The sequence below is a fragment of the Gekko japonicus genome, unplaced genomic scaffold (assembly GCF_001447785.1).
Source record: "Gekko japonicus isolate JY-2015 unplaced genomic scaffold, Gekko_japonicus_V1.1 scaffold630, whole genome shotgun sequence".
Taxonomy (NCBI): Eukaryota; Metazoa; Chordata; class Lepidosauria; order Squamata; family Gekkonidae; genus Gekko; species Gekko japonicus.
Window position 1 is genome coordinate 670,041 of NW_015162498.1, and position 21,159 is coordinate 691,199.

General features: G+C 43.1%; 2 protein-coding genes across 2 annotated transcripts in view; one reads left to right on the forward strand and one right to left on the reverse strand.

The window, feature by feature from the left end:
- Positions 1–8,344, forward strand: part of CERKL (ceramide kinase like) — a 70,531-nt gene extending 62,187 nt beyond the window's left edge. Inside the window, exons 12-14 of the mRNA XM_015406079.1 lie at positions 1,993–2,089; positions 6,605–6,768; positions 8,272–8,344. Coding sequence (XP_015261565.1) covers positions 1,993–2,089; positions 6,605–6,768; positions 8,272–8,344 — 334 coding nt within the window. The remainder of the gene's footprint in view (positions 1–1,992; positions 2,090–6,604; positions 6,769–8,271) is intronic.
- Positions 8,345–18,002: 9,658 nt separating this feature from the next.
- The window catches only part of ITGA4 (integrin subunit alpha 4), a 75,217-nt gene continuing 72,060 nt past the window's right edge, over positions 18,003–21,159 (reverse strand). The window contains exons 27-28 of the mRNA XM_015406080.1: positions 20,702–20,821; positions 18,003–18,906 (exon numbers count right to left, since the gene is read on the reverse strand). Of these exons, the coding sequence (XP_015261566.1) occupies positions 18,805–18,906; positions 20,702–20,821 (222 nt within the window). The 3' untranslated portion in view covers positions 18,003–18,804. The remainder of the gene's footprint in view (positions 18,907–20,701; positions 20,822–21,159) is intronic.

Consider the following 21,159-nt stretch of genomic DNA (forward strand, 5'->3'; position numbering starts at 1 on the left):
TAAATCAGAGCTGTTCACCAGGCTTGGGTTGAGGCAGTGGGCATTAAATCATCTCAGCCTCCCGTGCCTTTGGTGCCCACGCAGTGCCTTTCAGATACTGTTTATTACCTATGGAGCACTGTTGTGTATCAGGGTACCTACCACCATCTGCTTAAAAACGGCTGTAAATTGGGCTACCTATTATCATCTGTTTAAAATGCTACAGGGGACTTTGAACTGTTAGTGTTTTTGTGTCATCTTGCTTTATCTACATTGTTTACTTGTTTTTATATATTATCGGTTTTACTGTTAATTTATATGTTGTGAGTCGTCCTGAGCTCACTTGTGGGGGTGGGTGGGATATAAAAAATATAATAATAAATAAAATAAAAAGAATAAATATAATAGATAAAATTTCCTTGACTCCCACCTCCACCTGGAACTGCTCCCCGAAATGCAGGCCCTGCAGGGACCCCAGGAACAGCATGAGTGGAGGGTCAGAGGTCCGCAGCTGTGGGAGGAGGGGTCTCAGCAGAAAATGACCCCCCCTTCAGTTAGTGGAAGCTTATCCGGTCACAAAATCATCGGGTTCTTTTTGTGTATAAATCAAAGAGTGCTTTGTAATATTCATCTTGAAAAAGAGAGCTCTGTGCTCATACGGCAGAAATATTGGTTAATGTTTCCTTTGTGACCTACAGAGGTGATCATTTTTAATCGCAAAGCCACTTTTACAGCTAATTCTTTTTATGGCAGAACTCAATACATAAAGGAGCTTAACACTCTTTTCCAGTCCTTTTCTAAGCTGAGGCTTATTTAGGAGGAATTTTATTTACTTCACTCCAGTTTCATATAAAAGCAGCACTTCGTTGAAGTCATCTTTATTAGGAGTCTTTGCAAGATGTGATCAGAAGAACCTTCTTCTGGAAGTAATGTAAAAATAGCTTCTGCCTCTAAAACCTTGCAATAAAGTGTATAATTAATGGCATGCTTCCAATTGATTTATACATACTGAATTCTAGAATAAGACATTTTCTGAGCTGGTGATCTGGTTCTTACACAAATTAAAACAAATGTGTTTGTTTATTGGGCTCCCTGGAGCATCTTTAGTGATTTGAAAAACAAACGAAAGTTTTATATTTATTGCCGAGCCATTTGCTCACTCTGTTAGGTTTTCACTCTTTTCTGAAAAGCTGTTGGTGGTCAAAGCTTATAGCTCTACCAGTAGACCATTCACCTTTCACTTTCTTTTTTCTCTCTCAAAATGTACAACATCAATGTTGTTGATGTGTCTTCCTTTAAGGATACTGTACTGTCTCTTACTGGCAGCTAGCCATAGAAGCTGATGATTACATAGATGGTATCTACACTCAGAGAGCTGTCAGAGGACAATTCTGTCACAGGCGTCATTCAGGGAACCACGAAGCCCAGCTTTTATACCGAGTGCTGCTTGTATGAGCCAGTGGCACTTTTTAACATCTCAGAGTAATGGCGTCCTTATTTCTCTCTAGTAGAAGAGTTTGGATCATCACCTTTACTTTGTCACATGTATTATAGATGGTTTTTAAAATTGTTATAATGAAAACTCCAGCTTTTTTCCTCTCCAGATGATATGTACAGATTCTTTTAGGAAAATGTAGATGCTAAAATGCAGTTTTTCTAACTTGACCACAACTAAGAGACTGAACTTTGAACCAGGGAATCCCCCAGTTCAAATCTTGTCTTCGCCAGGAATTCATTAAGCAGCCTCTTTTCGGGCTTTGGTCCCTATAGTACTGTTCTTCTTTGTTGTGGTGTTGTAAGGATCATCAAGAGAGTATACACTTATTTATTATTTGATTTGTATGCCGCCCTCCCCCCAGTTGGGGCTTCAAAACCTGAAGCATTTTGAATATATTAAAACACTGTTGAATTGGTATTTTAATATGTCTGAAAGTGCTGGTTGCAGATGAGTTATGAATGAGGTCAAAATCAGGTGTGTAATTTACTCCTGTAACTGTACTCTTTTCTTTTTAGATTGAATGATGGAAGCATAGCTCTTATTGTTGTCCGGAACACTTCTCGCCCACAATTTGTTAAACACCTGAAAAGATATGCAGGCATAAAAAACCAGGTAAAGGTTTACTTCTGTCTTGCTACCAAGAGTTGTTTAACTACTTACTTAGCAACTGTAGAAGCAGAACATCACAGCAGAAAGCAAAAACACATCAGGCATAACATAAAATATCTAAAACAAAACATATAGAAGTACAAAGCAAAAGTTTAAAATGGAGGTAAATGCACTACAGGAGATATTAGTGTCTTCATAAGAAGACTTAGGTTCTTGTCGTAGTACATTAGCCCACTTTTATCTGATTTTTGAAAATCACCAATCAGACTAATACCGATTAGCCTATTTCTGTCCATCTGTTGTGGTTTATTTAGGCATCTTATAATGAGAGTTATAAGGGAATAAAGCTGCTAAACTGATTTAAAAACCCCAGAAATAGTATATCTGAACATAGTCTGCATTGGGTTTAAGGGGAATGGTGACTCATTTTAATTCTGTGAATAGTTTAATTTTGACTTCATGCAGAGAACACTTTATTTATTTATTACTTTAGATTTGTGAATCATCCAATCCCTGCACACACAAGGCTCTGAGTGATGTACAACAGTTAAAATAATGTTAAAATAAAATCTATAAATCAATTACGTAATCTCAGATGGCATCAATAATTTTCTTCCTGCCCGTTCCGGACTGTGTTGCCATCTCATGGGCAGGGTGAGGAGGGGGCTGAAGCGCAAAGATGGAGGAAAAGATGAAAAGGGGGCCAGCTGTGATGGAAAACCGTTGCTGTCCTCAACCAAAAGCCTGGCAGAACATCTTTGCCTTACAGGCCCTGCGGAATTGCAGGGCCCTGGTGGTGTTTGATAGAGAGTTCCGCCAGGTCAGAGCCAGGTCCAAAAAAGCCCTGCCTCTGGTTGAGGACAGTCAGATACCTTTGGGGCCAGGGATCACCAGTAGATTGTTCTCAGTGGAGCATAACTCTCTTCCAGGTACATACCAGAGACGGAGGTCCCAAAGATACACAGGTCTGCTCAAGGGACAATGCATACACGAAAACATATAGCAGATGCACACACAGTAAATCTATAGGAGGGACAAGCCAGCAGTCAGTACTGGGTACTGGACTAAACATATAATGGGATGGTGGCCAGTATAAGTTTTACATCACATAACAAAGAGTATGCTTGCCTGTCCTTGTGTACACAGCATTACTTTTTGTATAACCTATATATACACTTTAAATTAAATCTTGACAACGATGACCCCTCCCCCTGACATGGAGGAAGGGTGGGGGAAGCATAACATGCCGACATGACAGTGCAGGGTAATGATTCTGTTATCTCTTCCAGGTACATACCAGAGACGGAGGTCCCAAAGATACACAGGTCTGCTCAAGGGACAATGCATACACGAAAACATATAGCAGATGCACACACAGTAAATCTATAGGAGGGACAAGCCAGCAGTCAGTACTGGACTAAACATACAATGGGATGGTGGCCAGTATAAGTTTTACATTACATAACAAAGGGTATGCTTGCCTGTCCTTGTGTATGTTGTAAGAATTTTGGATGTGTGGGTGTGTGTGTACACTTTAAATTAAATCTTGACGACGACGACCCCCCCCCTGACATGGAGGAAGGGTGGGGAAAAGCATAACATGCCAACATGACAGTGCAGGGTAATGATTCTGTTAATTCCAGATGACTGGAAGTAGCTTCAACCCCCCCCCCCAGTAATCTTAAAAGGTAGCTGCTCTCTTATGTTACATTATGGGTTCCAGATACTTTATTTTAGAAGAAGAAGAAGAAGAGATTGGATTTATATCCCGCGCTTCACTCGGAGTCTCAGAGCAGCTTACAAACTCCTTTCCCTCCCCCTCCCTACCACAGACACCCTGTGAGGCAGGCGGGGCTGAGAGAGGTCTGACAGAAACTGCTCTTTTCAAGAACAGCTCTGACAGAATTATGGCTTGCCCAAGGTCATCCAGCAGCTGCAAGTGGAGGAGTGGGGGAATCAAACCCAGTTCTCCTAGATTAGAGTCTGTGCACTTAACCACTGCACCAAACTGGGATGTCTCTTGTTTGATTGTCCCAAAATATCATAGACCACAATTAAAATAATCACCATTTCAGATACCATACCACTAAAGTTTCCTAGGTATTTGATTGGTTGTTCAGATAATCTTTGAGTCTTTGCATGTTATGTGGAAAGAAGGAACACCACTGCATCATTTGCCACACCAAATTTTTTGTGCTGTTGTGAAAATAGAATGCAGGTGGGCCATGTAGTGGTTGACAGTAGGGATGTATCCTCAGATATATCCAGTCCAAATAAATAGCTGGAAAAAAAATAACATCAGGTTTTTTCAGATACAGTCAGGATCTGGATCAATAATTGGGAATCAGCAATACAGGTATCCTGATCCTGAATATTTGAAGAAACGTTTGGGAATATCCAGTATTGGGGACCTGAATAACCCAGAATATCAGTGTTTATGCTTGAATTTTTTTAGTTGCATATCTCAAGCTGACAGTCTGTATGCTGACAAGCAAAGGCTGATTTTATATTTCTTATGTCTCACTCCAGTGAGAGAGGAAAACAAATGCAGCTCCAAACTGTACAGTCCACAGTAATATTGAGAGCCAGTTCTGTATACTGGTTAGGTGACCAGACTCTAATCTGGGAGAACCGGGTTTGATTCTCCACTTCTCTGCATGCAGCTGTTTGTGTGACCTTTGGTCAGTCACAAGTTCTCTCAGAGCTGTTCTCTCATGAGCAGTTCTCAAAAGAGCTCTCTCAGCTGCACCTACCTCACAGGGTGTCTGTTGTGAGGAGGGGAAGGGAAAGGAGATTATAAACCGCTCTGAGACTCCTTCGGGTAGTGAAGGGCAGAGTATAAATCCAATCTCATCTTCCTCCTCCTCCACTTCTTCTTCTTCTTTTCGTTAAAGTACTAGCTGTGAAGCAAAAGCAAAGCTGGACTCAAGGCATGTTTTTAAATCTTCTGAGCAGGTCAGGTATGAAGAAGATAGTAAGTGACCTTTTATTAGGCCAAGTGAGATCAGCGTAGGAGTAGGCACACTTTTGAGCTAGGTGTGGAACTGGATACTGGGCTATTGTAAAGCTGTAAAACATTTGTATTGCTATTTCAAAACTAAATTACACGGGATATTTGTATTCTAGAGAATATTCATTCCAGTGCAGATTTAAGACACCAATTGATCGTACTGTAGTGAACCTCTTGGTCTTGAGTCCAGGGCTATTTTTGGGCAGGAACGCACAGGAACGGAGTTCCGGCTGGCTTCAGAGTTGGCCACACCCACTACAGCCCAAACCTCTGCATGTGTGGCTACAGAGGGAAGGCCTGGAGAGCGACCACCCCCTGATGACTCCAAGGCGGGCGGGCCAGGGGGGCACCAGCCTTTCCCAGCCTGTCCAAGGGCCGGCTTGCCCAGGCTCCCTGCAGCCCCAGGGCACCTGGGCAAGCCAAGGAAAGGAATGGGGTGTGGCCTAATAGGCTAATGAGCTGCACTGTCAGGGGTGTGGCCTAATATGCTAATGAGTTCCTGCTGGGCTGCTTCTACAAAAAAAAAAGTCCTGGTCTTGACTGACAACTTTATTGATTGGCTTGAAACTAGCATTGCATTTCCACACACACATTCCCCACTTCAGCTCTAAATGCCCCACGGGCACATCCTCCTGGGGTGTATTTTAGCTGTAGCAATGGGGGGAAGGGAGGTAGTTGTGCTCTGTGGGCACAGTCTTTCCACCCACAGAAACACTGTGCAGGTTCCAAGGCCTTCTGTCCAAAAGGTAATAGTATTCCTGACTGAAAACTATGGTGTGGATTTCCTTTCAAGGAAAGAACAATTAGATCAGAAAAGGAGAATCGTGTCAGACAGCAAATAATCATTCGTTATGCTAGTCATACCCTGATCTGAATGGCCAGGGTAGTCAGCTCTGGGAAGCTGAGCAGGGTTGGCCCTGGTTAGTGCTTGAATGGGAGACCACCAAGGAAGTTTAGGGTTGCCACACCAAGGCACGCGATAGCAAACCAAATCCATTAATCGCTTGCCTTGAAAACCCCACGGGGTTTACATAAGCTGGCTACGACTTGATAGCACTTTCTACCATGTCATGCATATCTTAAGAACATAAGAACATAAGAGACGCCAATGTTGGATCAGGCCAAAGGCCCATCCCGTCCAACACTCTGTGTCACACAGTGGCCAGAAATACCAGGTGCCATCAGGAGGTCCACCAGTGGGGCCAGGACATTAGATGCCCTCCCACTGTCCCCCCCCAAGCACCAAGAAGACAGAGCATCACTTGCCCCAGAGCTCCTATCTATATCTTGTGGCTAATAGCCACTGATGGACCTCTGCTTGAATAGAAGTTAATTCTTTTGGAAAGAGTATACTTTTAGGTCACCTAAAATAATTAATGGAATGTTTTCTTTCTAAAAATAAAGCATGGGGTAATTTTTTATTTTATAAAAGGACAAATGAAGCAAGGTCTTGAATTTAGGCATATGTTAGAATTTAACAATATTGTGCAAATATTTTTGTGTGTTAGTTTAGCTTTCCCTTTGTTGAGACGTACACTGTTGAGGCAGTAGAAGTTCATCTGAGAACTAGAAAGGACTGTGTCAGTGAAGAAAATGTGGAGTCTGCGGAAGAGACCTACCCTTGGAATATAGATGGTGATTTAATGGAATGGACATCGGAAATTCTTGTCAGGTATGACAAAGCATATTGACAAGAAATTTTAGTAGTTGCCAGCGGACCAGTTTAGTGTGCTGTCATTCAGGATTCTGCACTTAAGAACCAGCATGCTTATTTAAAGCCAAGTTTGCAATTGCCTCCATACTGCATTTCTGCACAACAAGCTCCCCATTAGGCTTCTGCATATTCCTTTAGACACTGGCATGGTGACCAGCAAATAGGAACAGAAAGCACAATGGCCACACACCTGACCACAAGAGCAACTTCATTATGGAAATCCGTACTCTTCTCTATTGAGGGGCTGGTTTGACAATATTGGGCAGTCTGACGTAGAGACTGGACTATGATTTGAGTTTAAATCCTACTCTGCCATGAAGCTCACTGGGGCAGCGTAGGCTACTCACTGTGTTTCAGCGTAATAAAATGGAGGAGGGGAAGCCCCGATGTTCTTGGAGGAAGGGTGAGATTAAATAATAGTTTTTATTTTATTTTTTATTTATTCGGCTTTTATCCCGCCCTTCCGGCGAAGCGGCTCAGGGCAGCTCACAGCATTAATAAAACCAACATACATAAAACAATCGATCCATAAAACAACTTTACATAAATACTATAAATATAAGTAAAAGCAGCTCGGTATATCATTGCGACTAGACATCGACCACATTGTTATCTACCTATACAAAGTACATGCCTTGGCGGCTTGGCAAGGCTTGGCTGGCATACCGTCGCTCTCACTGATATGCCCGGTGGAAAAGCGGAAAAGCAAATAATGGATTGCTTAGATAGACTAGGACACTGGAGGATTGTTTTATCTGATTCCAAAGTGATGGAGTCAGCTGGGTAATGCTAGGTAGTCTTACCTTGCCTCCTCTTTCACCCAGAGTCCTCTGCAGATGTTCCATTGGATAGGGGGTGACTGGAATCATCCTTACTCCTACCTGTTATTCCCACTTTGCATGCCATGTTTGCATAGGGGTCTGTCTGCATAAAATCCAGTGTATTATGCATACTATTTTAAGTCCAGAAGTATGCCTGAAACTCTACCCAGGTGTTACATTCACATTTCAATCAAGTGTGCAGAATGTTGGGGCGGACTGTCTCTCATGGATGTATATGTATGTATTGTGACTGCATGACAAAACTAAATGGAGACATCTCAGGATGTGAACCTAGTCTTATGTAGTTGATCCACATTTGCTTATTGCTTATAAACACTTTACAGAATACTCTGATGTCATTTCACTTGTATACTGGACAGTAACTACTTATAGGTCAGACTCAGGCTCATTGTTCCACATGGAAACGAATACAGCTTACTGGCTGCATGAATATCCCATGGTAAATTGTTCAACATATAACCGTTGGCTGTAAAAATAGTAACTGTTTTATTTGACCGCAGTTGAAAGTGGAGATTTTCTTGAACTTTTTATTTTGTTAATCGATCTCTGTTCTTAGAGAAATGCATAGGAAAGCAACAAAGGTGTAACAGATGTCCCCCTCTTTTTCTTATCATTTTAGGGTACATCCTGCATTAATTTGTCTGTATGGAGGAAATGCTGATACAGTAGATAATCTAAAAGGTTGTCTTTAGAGGAAAATAATGAACAAGCAGTTCCCTGTTTTTTTAGCTAAATCATGTTTGTATCTTGTATATGGCAAAGTATTGTAGATTCCAAACCAAGTCTGGATAAGAAATCCCTGATAAACTCTTCGTTAGTATTTGATTCTTATAGTATGGCACACACCCACACATCCTTTGCTGAACTGTCTTCCATGATTAATGATCAGTCTTCTGTGTGTTTACATTCAAGATTTTAGGAATCCAGTGTGTACTCACTGGCAACTTGGTCAAGAATTAAAGTATTAAAAAGGAAAACTGAATTTGAATTGTCTGTATGTGCTCAAAATACACCTCTTTTGTAATATCCCTTCTCTATTAGGGGTATTTGAAAATTATGAAACAGTAGTACCAAATTAAAATATTATGGATATTTATAAAGGAATTCGTAAAAATCCCGAGTAAATGTATGTGGCAAATATAATGGTGTGATGGTGGTTTTATTTGAGCAGAAAATGTTTTGGTACAGCAGTTGAATTTATTATTTAATTTGTTAATATGTACATCCTGCTTTCTCTCTCTCTAGACTTAAGACTTGGGACCGGCGGCATCTTTAGTATTGTAAATGTTTTTATTCTACTTGTTTGTCAAAAACTGTAGAAAGAACTGCTTATACAAAACTCCTGAGCTTTCAGTGAGGAAATTTAGTTTTTATTCTTTCTGCAATCATAAGGAAATAAATTTAAACGTTACATGGATTCCTGTCCAGTTGTTCTCATACCCAGCATAGCCTTCAAAAACCTACTGTTCGATCTGATGGGAAGGACCCAGTAGGGTGGGCTAAATCTATCACCACCATCCACAAACACCTCACCTCTTTTCCACTACAGCTGATTGGTGGAACTTCTTTTTTGACTGTGGGACATGGCCTGGGTGCTGGAATCGGAGAGAAACGGGGCTTGTAGCATCTTAGCACACACAGCTTATCATTCAGATAGGCTTATGAATACAGACAATTTGCTCTGTTATGATCCAGCAGGATAAGACCAATTGGGTTGCAGTAAGAGAACTTTATTTTTGTTAAAGGTCCATTGCCTTAATCATGTTACTTCATAGCCAACAGAAGTCGAATCTGCATGTGGGAAGAGTTTTTGATCATCATCTATACAACTACAAAAAGCAGCCAGGAATGGAAGTTGAGTTGATTTTATGCAGCAGTTCCCCTTCTACATCCCGTGAGTCATGGTTGACATCCAGTGCCCTTTTTTCTGTGTGCAGTGGATGGGAGAGGCCAGCACATGGAGCATTTTCCAGCGGTGGCCACAGACTGAAGAAGTTCCTGCCTTGGGCAGGATATCTACTCATGCATTTGATACAATAGCACCAGATCACTTTTTACCACATTTCTTTCAGTCTTCACGCTTTGAAGTCTTTAAGGGTTTTTAAGCTTTGAAGTACTCTTTGACAATACAACTGGCTTCTGTTCAAATATGTTTGGCTTAAAGTGCAATATTTCACCTCCTTGAGATGCTATGTAAAACAAAACATTTGGTTCTGAAAACAATTTTATGTATCTGTATATATCTTTCTTTGTATGGAAGAAAATAAACAAGAATTCTTAAAAGGAATTGCCCACAGTATTTCCATGATCACTAAAGACAGTGGAGAAAGAGGAGGACTACAGCATCCACAACTGAAAGATCTAAATCATAGCTTGTTGGGTTCCATCTGAGAACTGTAAAATAGAAATAAGGAATGAAATATGCAGTGTCTTGGTATGAAAGATACTGTTTGAAAGGCTGCATATTAACTGTATGAATAACTGTGTCTAATATAGCTATATACATTTCATACAGGCATGCACCAGGGGAGTACTAATCTCCTGTGTATAGAAATATGGTATATTAAAAAAGTTTTATACTATATTCTAAAAACTCGCTGAAGGTGCTCTTTTACAGCTATGTCAAGTCTGCCCAGAAGATTTTTCTACTTACATTTGTAACTTGATTTGTTGACACCCTGCACAGTAAAGCTATGGGAAAAAAGAGGTAATGGAGTGGCCATCTCAAAGTTTTGCACTATGCTGCATATCACAGTGCTTCTCAGCAAGCAGTAGTTCATCCACAGTCTTTTTTTGCTCATGTTCCTCTAAAAGCAGAGTCTTGATTTCTCAATTGTATCTACCATTTTTGTCGTTCTGTGCATGTTCTGTGCATGCACGGGACTGTGCATGTTTGCAGGCCAACCGCCAGAAGATTTCTAGCTAGCCTAGTAACAGAGCAGGAGGGTCCCCTCCCAATCAGAGTCATTTGGGCTGCTTTTCTCCTAACGGTCACATGCTCCAGGGAAGGGCTCCTCCCCCTCCCTCAGTTCTCTCTGCTGCTGCTGCCTTGAGAAGAACATTCCTAGTTAGCTCCTGTTGTTTTGTAAAAAAAAGAAGTCTTTATTCAAAAAATGTTCCTCTTTCTCTATGAAGATGACTCGTATGGACGAACACTGCCATCTGTCTTTTGTGCCTTGGGGAAAACCACAATGTAATGGCATGTAAGGTCTGCCAGCAATTTACCCCAAAGGTCCGTGCAGACCGTGCCTCTCATTTAATGCCGCCTCCCTCTGAGCCTTTAGCCACCCGCTCCCTTGATATCCTTTCTTTAAATGTGTCCTCCCTATTGGCTATTACATCTGCCAGGAGGATAGGATAGATTACAGCCCTTTTCATGACCAAAATGTGGTATTAAGGCCCAGTGTTCGCTTTTTACCGAAAGTGGTTTCTAGATTCCACTTGAGCCAGGACCTTTCACTTCCCAACTTTTTCCTGTTTCCATCATCGGCAGCAGAAAGATGGCTACACACATTAGATGTAAAACATGCCCTATCATTTTATTTAAAGAGAACCAAGTGAGTTCAGAAAGGTTCCCCAATTATTTGTCTGCTTTCCTGGTCCCTCTAAGGGGAAAGCTGCGTCTGCTCAGACGGTGCCCAGGTGGGTTGTCTCTACTATCAGAGACCCTACAAGCTAGCATTGGTGCAGTGTCCTTTACAGATATGAGCACATGCCACGAGGGCTGAAGCAACATCTGCTGCCTTTCGGCAAGGCATTCCATTGGGTGACATTTGCAGGGCAGCAATATGGTTGGAATGCAGTTGGAAGGCCAGATAATGAAACTGAAGCTCAAATACTTTGGCATCCAAATGAGAAGGGAGCACTCACTGGAGAAGACCCTGATGCTGGGAAAGATTGAAGGTCAAAGAAGACGGGGACGGCAAAGGATGAGATGGTTGGACAGTGTCATAGATGCAACGAGCATGAAGTTGAGCAAACTTCAGAGGACAGCGGAGGACAGGAGGGACCCTGCTGCCTTTCGGCAAGGCATTCCGTTGGGTGACATTTGCAGGGCAGCAATGTGGTTGTCTGCAGACACTTTTATGAAGCATTATTCTGTGGACGTTAATATGGGAAGAGAGACTTTGGTGGGGACCGTAGTTCTACATTCGATCTTACAGTAAATCGCTCACCACACCACCTGGTAAATCAGCTTGCTAGTCTCCCACGTGGGACTGTGCAGAACGACAATGAAACAGTGCTGCTCTTCCCTGTAACTGTTGTTCATCTAGTTGTCTTTGTGCAGGCACACATCCCTCCCTCCTACCCTGCTGTGAGCTCCTTGACTCTGAATTTGCTGGCACATAGCGATGGCCAAGGAGAACTGAGGGAGGGAGAGGGGCCCCTTCCTTGGAGCACATGACCGTTAGGTCGGAAAATTGCCCGAACGACTCCAATTGGGTGGGGTGCCTCCTGTACTGTTACTAGGCTAGTTAGAAATCTTCCGATGGCTGGCCTTCATGTGTGCGCTGTCCCATGTGTGCCCACACTGAGACAACTAGTTGAACAACAGTTACAGGTAAGTGCAACAAGGTTTTTCTTCATAAATCAACATCTTCTAGTAGTCCCTGGCCCCAGGGACGTCTGACTAGCCTTTTTCGATCCTGGCCCCCACCTGGTAGAATGAGCTCCCATACGAGATCAGGGCCCTGTGGGATCTATTATAGTTCCGCAGGGCCTGCAAGACGGAGCTCTTCCACCAGGCCTTTGGCTGAGGCGGCAGATGTCCCTTTCCTCTCCTGGCTATCTCCCTCTCAGCAGCCTGGATCTTAACATCGGCACTGCTGAATTGACATTGGTGGCCTGGATCTTAATATCAGTACTGCTTATCAGAATTAGTTTGTTGCGCTGTATTTTATGGTTTTACTGTCCTAATTATTGTTTTAATGGTATTGTATTGAGACTGTTGTGAACTGCCCTGAGCCCGTCCGCGGGGAGGGTGGTATATAAATCAAATAAATAAATACTGATATGCCTTTTAAGAAACAATAGGCAGTTCATCATCCTTGTCCTGTGCAGGCATACATGGGACTGTGCAGGCTTAAGAAATAATAGGCAGTTCATCATCATCATTGTCCTGTGCAGGCATACATGGGACTGTGCAGGCCAGCCACTAGAAGATTTTCTAGCTAGCCTAGTAACAGAGTAGGAGGAGCCCCTCCCAACTGGAGCTGTTGGAGCGGTTTTCCCACCTAACAGTCATGTACTCCAGGAAGGGGCTCCACACTCTCCCTCAGTTCTCTTTTTGCCACTGCTGGAGAAAAACAGTTCTTACTTACCTCGTGGTTTTTGGTTTTCAAAATAAAATGCTATTGTTCAAAAAGGGCTCCTCTTGTTCAACAAACATGAAGAGAATGGACAAGCACTCCATTTGCCTGTTGTGGGGAGAGCCGTAACATATTGGCATGTAAGATCTGCTAGCAGTGTACCCCAAAAGCCATAGCGGATTACGCCACTCACCTCAAGGCTGCTTTATGGGAAAAGGCTCTCTCTTCAACTGTTAACCCAGCAGCAATCTGCCCCAGTAAAACAGCCTGTATCCTTGGTCCCTAAACCAGTCTCTGACCACATTTCCTGCCCTGTGTCGATGATTTCGACCCACTTGGTTCCAAGGGCAGATCCAAACCAAAGATTTTCTGGGACACACACAAAAGTTCTGTCAAGGTCCTCTTCTGAACCTTCACTGAAGAAACACATCAAAGTCTAAACATAAGGCTCACTGGTCAGGTTTGATGGAAATGGTACTTCAAGGGGTACATGATGGGAATGATACTTCAAGGGGTACAAATGATACAACTGGATAAGCCAGTCTCAAAGGAACCAGAGCTGGCTCTAAAGACCATTGTTGAGATCAGTGGGTATACTACCCCACACATTCCATCTCCTTGTCACCAGCACGGTCCCTTTCGGTGTGCAAACTGGAGCCGTCAGTTGATGTGCCTATGGAACACATTCTAGGACCTCCTGCCCCACATTCTCAGTGGAAACATTTGGAACCATAGGAACAATATTCTTGCTGCCAGTATCATCAAGGATGGTCAGAATTGTCGGAACCATGCATGGAAAGGATGGGGCAGATGATGGAATGGCCACAGACACCCCTCACTCTGGACCGATTGCTTATGGTTCCGAAGAGGAGGAGGAATGCAGGTCCACAGCCAATTTGGGGTTGACTTCGGAACTGTCCCCTGATGACACTATGTGGGACCATGACCCCATATCCCCAAGTGAGTACTTTCATCCTTACTCTGAACAAATGGTCTGAATGGAACAATTGTTAAACAGCTAGATAATGTCCATGAGCACTAGACGTCATGATAAGATCCTAGACTACACCCCGTGTCTCCTGTCATCTGCCCATTGACTCTTGTGTTAGAATACCTACTGTCATTAAGGGACGTGGGATTATCAAATCCATCTATTAAAGTCCATTTAGCTGCAATTTCTGCTTTCCATGTCCTTTTGGAAGGGAAAACCCTTTTTTCACCAAAGGTTTCTGAAAGATTCCTCAAGGGCCTCTACAACATATATCCGCCTAGGGCTCCCATAGTGTTTCAGTGGTCTGTCATTGTTGTTGATCCATCTAATACAACCTCTCTTTGAACCTTTGGCCACTTGCTCTCTTGAGCATTTTCCTTCAAGGTTTAATTCCTAGTAGCTGTTATCTCTGCAAGGAGAGTAAGAGAAATTACAGTGCTTACAGCTGATTATCCCTTTGTAAAGTTCCATGACCATAAGGTAGTGCTAAGACCCAGCATTTATTTTCTACGTAAGGTAGTTTCTAGATTCCACTTGAGCCAGGACATCACGTTTTTCATGCACCCATCATCCCTCCTGAAACGCGCACACGGGTGGAAGACTTACCTTTTGAGGGTTCTTTGCTCTTCTCATTGAAGACTGATGATTTCCTGCAAAAAATCAACAGCAGCTCACTCTTTTGGAATAACTCCATCACAGGCTCCTCTGTATAGGCCTAGGTATCAGTCAAGATTCCCACTGTCCTACCAGAGCTTCCATCAGTCTTACCATCAGCAGACTTAACAGTATCCCCAACCAAGATATTCCTCCCAACCTTCTCAACAGAATCATCATAGGCCTAACTCGAGGTCTGAGTCTAGTCCTCTTTAATACCAGACTAAAAAGGACTACGTACAGGCTTCCCAGCCTTCCAACTAGTACCAACTCACCTCACCCCTCTTTCCATGACAGTTTGTCCAAGTTCTTAGGCCTTGAAAAGAGCCCGGGAAGATCTTTTGGAACATCTGAATAAATAGCGACGCTATAGACTGTCTCCCAGGAATCGTTGGTTCTATCCCGCCATCTTTTGGGGGGTTGGGAGTCCTGGTTTCACCGAGCACTTCATGTGATTGAGGATGGGTTTTTAAATTGTATAATATGCTTTTAAAATGTATATATTTTGGTAATTTTGTATTGTTGTTTGATGTTGCAAGTTTTATCTTGCCTGTAAGCCGCCCTGAGCCCTATGGGGGAGGGCGGGGTATAAATTTAAATAATAAATAAATAAATAAATAAATAAATAAATTACCAGAGTGGCACAACATTATCTATGATATCTGGGTGTTGTCCATTATTGAAAATGGTTACTGTTTAGAGTTCGCCCACTTACCTCCAGTGATTATGGCTGCACAAGCAGTTGACAGTTTTCCAAGAGTTAAATGTGTTGTTGGGAAAGGGTGCAGTTTGAAACTTAAGCCCCTTGGCTTCGTTGTTTGGTTAGTACTCCAGATTTTTCCGGGTGAATAAAAAAGGTGGTGGTTTACTTTACTTCCTATTTTGGATCTGAGAGGTCTCAATTTCTTCCTTAACATATGGAAATTCAGAATTGTTTCTTTGTTGTCAGTTTCACAATTGCTCAGCCTGGGAGATTGGGTCGTAGTCTTGGATCTCCGAGATGCTTATTTTCGCATTCTGATTCATGGTGACTCATAGGAAGTATTTACGGTTCTTACGAGAATATAGGGCTGCCTTTTGGTTTGGCCACTGCTCCTCGAGTGTTTACCAAGTGTATGGAAGTGGTAGTTGCCTATTTAAGATCTGAGGGATGTTCTATCTTCCCCTTCTTGGATGACTGGCTTTTTTACTGCCCCTTCTGCTCTAGACCTCCGGAGACATTTGTCATGGACCTTACACACTTGCCAAAAGCTCAGCTTACATATTAATGGGAAAAAAGTCGAACCTAATTCCCCGTCAACAAATGTCCTTTATTGGGGCTAGACTGGATTCTGTTGTGGCTGGAGTATTCTTACCAGAAGTCAAGGCCTTATCTATTAAACGCATGGTTGGGCAATTCTTGTCTAATCACTTACAAAAAGCCATCACCACCCAAAAATTATTGGGTCTAATGGCTTCGGCCCTTTACCTGCCTGAAAATGCGGCCATTACAGAATTGGTTCATAAACGTTTAACCCCATGCCGTTTTCTCAGAACTGCCGTTTTTCTATCCCTAGGGGAATCCTTAAAAGAATGACAATGGTGGACCTTCAACTCTAACCTGTTTACAGGAGTCAACTTTGGTTCCCATTCTCCTCAAATCACAGTTACCACAGATGCTTCCCTCTCTGGTTGGGGTGCCCACTGTGGGGATAGATGTGTCAGTTACACATGGTCCAGAACTGAATGGGCTCTACGTATTAACTGGTTAGAACTGAGAGCAATTCGCTATGTCTTTAACTCTTTTTCAGCTCTGCTGCATAAGAAGGTGGTCCAAATTCAGACCAACAACACCATAGTCATGTTTTACATCAACAAATGGGGGTACCGCCTCCCTTCCTTTGCATCAGGAAGCCACTGCCATTTGGGAATGGGCAACTGCAAACCATATATCCCTCCATGCCATTCATATTTTCAGCCTGGAAAATGTCACTGCAGACGTACTCAGCAGATTAGGAGACATGAGTGGTCCATTCATCAAGATTATATTATTCCCATTTTTGCAAGATGGGGTTTCCATACAGTGGCACTTTTGCCACAAGGCTCAACTCCAAAGCCCCCCTTTTCTGCTCCAGAGCAGGCACAGACCCACGCTCTCTGGCGGACACTTTTCAGTTTACCTGGAACCAGACTGTATTCTACGCCTTCCCTCCCCCCTGCCCCAAATAGGCAGGGTTGTTGCCAAGTTGGTCACAGACACCTCCCTGGTCACAGACACCTCCCATTGCATATTGGCCACTCCCTTCCAACCGAGGCAGATTTGGTTCTAGGTCCTCCTACACAGGTTGAAAGGCAGGTTTATCCACCTCCAGTTTGGTGTAGTAGTTAAGAGTGTGGACTCTAATCTAGGAGAACTGGGTTTGATTCCCCACTCCTCCACGGGCAGCTGCTGGTGTGACCTTGGGTCTCAGAGCTGTTCTCTCAAGGGCAGTTCTCAAAAGAGCTCTCTCAGCCCCACCTACGTCACAGGGTGTCTGCTGTGGGGAGGGGAAGGGAAAGGCGATTGTAAGCTGCTCTGAGACTGCTTCGAGTAGTGAAGGGCGGGGTATAAATCCAAACTCTTCTTCTTCTCCTTTGAGTCCCGGATCTCCTGAATGTAAAAGACACCCCCTATCCAGGGGTAGAGAACCTACACTTAACTGCTTCATTGCTGAAACGAGTGATCAATCTTTTTCCAACCCTGCAATTAATTTCTTGTTACTGCTCGAAAACCCTTGACTAGGAGTTCTTGTACCTTTAAATGGAAATATTTCCTATGCTGGTTGGGAAATACATAAGTGTTACTTGGCACCTGTCCGTTGCCTCTAGTATTGGAATACGTATTGTCACTTAAACACTCTGGACTATCAAATTCATCTATTAAGGTCCATTTGGCAGCAATGTCTGCGTTCCATGCCCCTGCAGAGGGAAAATCCCTTCTTTTCACACGAGGTTTTGAAGAGATTCCTCAAGGGCCTCAACAGTTTGTACCCACCCAGGGCTCCCACTGTGCCACAGTGGTCTCTGTCATTAGTTTTGATACACCTGATGCAACTTCCTTTCGAACCATTAGCCACTTGCTTTCTGGAGCATCTCTCTTTCAAGGTTTCCTTCCTAGCAGCCATTACATCTCCAAGGAGAGTAGGAGAAATTCCAGCTCTTAGAGCTGATTACTCATAAAATTTCACGACAATATGGTAGCGCTAAGACCCAGCATTTGTTTTTTACCTAAGGTTGTTTCCAGTTTTCACCTTAGTCAGGGTATCTCACTTCTTACCTTTTCCTTCCACCCATCGTCTGAGGCAGAAAAGAGACTACACACATGAGATGTAAAATATGTCTTACTGTTTTATTGAAAGAGAACAAGTGAGTTCGGGAAGCCGCCACAATTATTCGTCTGTTTCGCCGGACCTTCTAAAGGAAAGGCTGTGTCAGCCCAGATATCCAGCTGATTGTCTCTACTGGCAGGAACAGGCATCAGTCTAGTGTCCATCACACGAGCACAAAATATCGACCAGCATATGCCACTTTCCGACAAGGCATCCCATTGGCAGAGGTGTGCAAGGCAGCCACCTAAGCCGTCTGCAGACACCTTCATCAAGCACCACTCGATAGACGTTAATACAAGAAGGGAGACATCAGCGGGGACAGCAGTTTGGCGGTCCATTTTCCAGTGAATTGCTCACTCCACCACCTGGATAAGTCAGCTGGTTAGTCTCCCACGTGGAACTACACAGGACAATGACGACGAAAACGGTATTGCACTTCCCTGTCACTGTTGTTCATCGAGCTGTTACTGTGCAGGCACACATCCCTCCCTCCTACCCCACTCCGAGCTATTCCTCTGTTATAAATTTTTAAATCTCTGGCTCATAGTGGCGGCTCAGAAGAACCCAGGGAGACTCCAGAGTTCCTCTCTGGAGCACATGACCATTAGGTGGGGAAACGGCTCCAATCTCTCCAGCTGGGAGGGGCTCCTCCTGCTCTGTTACTAGGCTGGCTAGAAAATCTTCCGGTGGCTGGCCTGCACACCTGCACAGTCCCATGTATGCCTGCGCAGTGACAACTTGATGAACAACAGTTACAGGTAAGCGCAGCACTGTCTCTTTTCTTCCAGGACTTGGATCTGTTCAGTCTTGTACCAAATGTCTTTGATAAAACTGATCATTGTCTGAAAAATTTAATTGTCACTGGAAATTTGGTTGCTGTTCATAAAGCTCCAACTTTGCCTTCCGTTCTCTTCTTGAGGAATAAGTTTATATTTTCTTTTAAAGAAGCCAACCTGAAATACACAAGTGCAGAACACGTTTTAAATGTTGGCAGGTTCATTTTACCTCGTTGTAAATGATACCAGTGTTTCATAACTGGTTCATACAGTATTTCAGGAGACTCCAGGGGTCCACAAACCCTTCACAAGGATAGAGGGCGACCCCTCCTCACTTCCATCTAGCTAATGTGAACATTAAGAAGAAAGAGAGAAGAAGAGATTTATACCCCGCCCTTCACTCGGAGTCTCGGAGTGGCTTACAAACTCCTTTCCCTTCCCCTCCCCACAACAGACACCCTGTGGCAGGGGTGTCAAACTTGCGGCCCGGGGGCTGGATTAGGCCCCTGGAGGATTTCTATCAGGTCCGCAGTGGAACTGGCTTTCTTCTGCTTCTTCTTCCAGTTCTGCTGCTGCTGCATCATCATAGGTTTGCAGCTTACAGATACACACCTGAACAACATACTCAAGACTGCAACAGCACAGACATTTTGATGCAATAATTCAGAGCAAGAGGTGTCAGTTATCAGACACTGTTAAATACACAAAATATTGCAAGAGTGCTAATGTTTTAAGCATGTTTTTATTTTAAGTAAAAAAACACCCCACCCTTTGTTTTTATGTCCTTTATAAAGTTTATATCTCTGCTACCTGGCATTACATTTTATGACACACATGGCCTGGCCCAACAAGGTCTCATTTATGTCAGACCCTGCCCTCATAACAAATGAGTTTCATACCCCTACCCTGTGAGGTAGGTGGGGCTGAGAGAGCTCTTTCAAGAACTGCCCTTTCAAGGACAGCTCTTGTCAGAACTATGGCTTACCCAAGGTCATCCAGCAGCTGCAAGTGGAGGAGTGGGGAATCAAACCTGGTTCTCCCAGATTAGAGTCCGCGCACTTAACCACTACACCAAACTCGCTCTGTTTTCTTTTTTCTTTTAGTATTTGTGTGTGTGTGTGTCTGCACCTGGAAGTCACGCTGACCTCTGGTGACGGACCCCTACTGGGGGCCTGGAGGATATTCAGAGAGGTGGCTGAATAAAGCCTGCCCCTGCCTCCCAACTTGCCAGAGTCATCCCTGTTTAGCTTCCGAGATCTGACGAGATCGGGCTTGCCTGGGGTATCCAGGTCAGGGCAAGTCCTCTGTTTTCTTGGAATAAAGGCAGAGACTCTCCATCTCAGGGAAAAGGGATGGAATCAGTGTCATCCTCTTCTGAAGGTTCTTTGGAATGTTAAGAGCTGCTGCCCAAAGCAGTACAACTGGCTATTTATTGCAGAGGTGATTGTCTCAACTGTTTCCAAGGAACATTCTTAACATTTATATAAACAGTATTATAAAATGTAGAATGCCTGTATCACAGAAAAGCTAACTGATTTAGCAGGATAGGCAGAAGAGGGCCCATGATGCATATCAAGACACCCACAAAATTACTCTGCCACGTGGTAATTCATCTGTGAGCTGCTGGTTTGGGGAGATAAACTAGTTTTTTCTGGGGTAAAAATCCTTTTGGGGGTTTTGTTATCCCTGATGATCTCAAAATATGGCAAAACAGTCCTTTTTAGTGTTACTCAAGATTACGAAGCAGCAGAGAGAGAGAGAGAGATTTTTAGTGAAAAATGTCACACAACCTACAAGCATCCTTTTAAAAATGTCGGTCCCTTTTCATGTCCACCCTACTCCCAAATGAAAGGATAAAATCATGTAATGTATAAAAAATGGTCATGGCTTGGTTGCCTTTGGAAATGTCAAACAACAACTTTTCTACTGTTAAAGGTCTAATATAAGCAAAAAGCACAAACACAGAACTTACCTTCCATAAAACATACGAAAGGAACAAAAGCAAAAGAACTCCAATTATTGAACCAAATCCAACAAACAGCATTTGAACGCTCCATTTTGCTTTTTGGTTGTGCAGCCCTTCCAGAATGACCTGCACAAAATGAAGCACAATAGACATGTTGTAAACAAGCAGAAATCAAAACATAGTTCTGGGTGGCACATACATTCTTCAGCAATGGAGTACATACATTCTTCAACCATTCTTGGAGGCAACAATGCCACATTTTTTTTCATACATTTTTAAAAAATTAATTATATAATGTTACACTTTAAAATAGCAGCAGCGATGACATAATGTATATGACAACAGAAAAAAGGGGCGCAACAACATATCATTTACAAAACTATTTAAATATATAAACAGTTTTGATAAACTGACAACCATTAACTTCTGTGAAAATACAGTCTATTAAGCAAAATCCTTTTGTA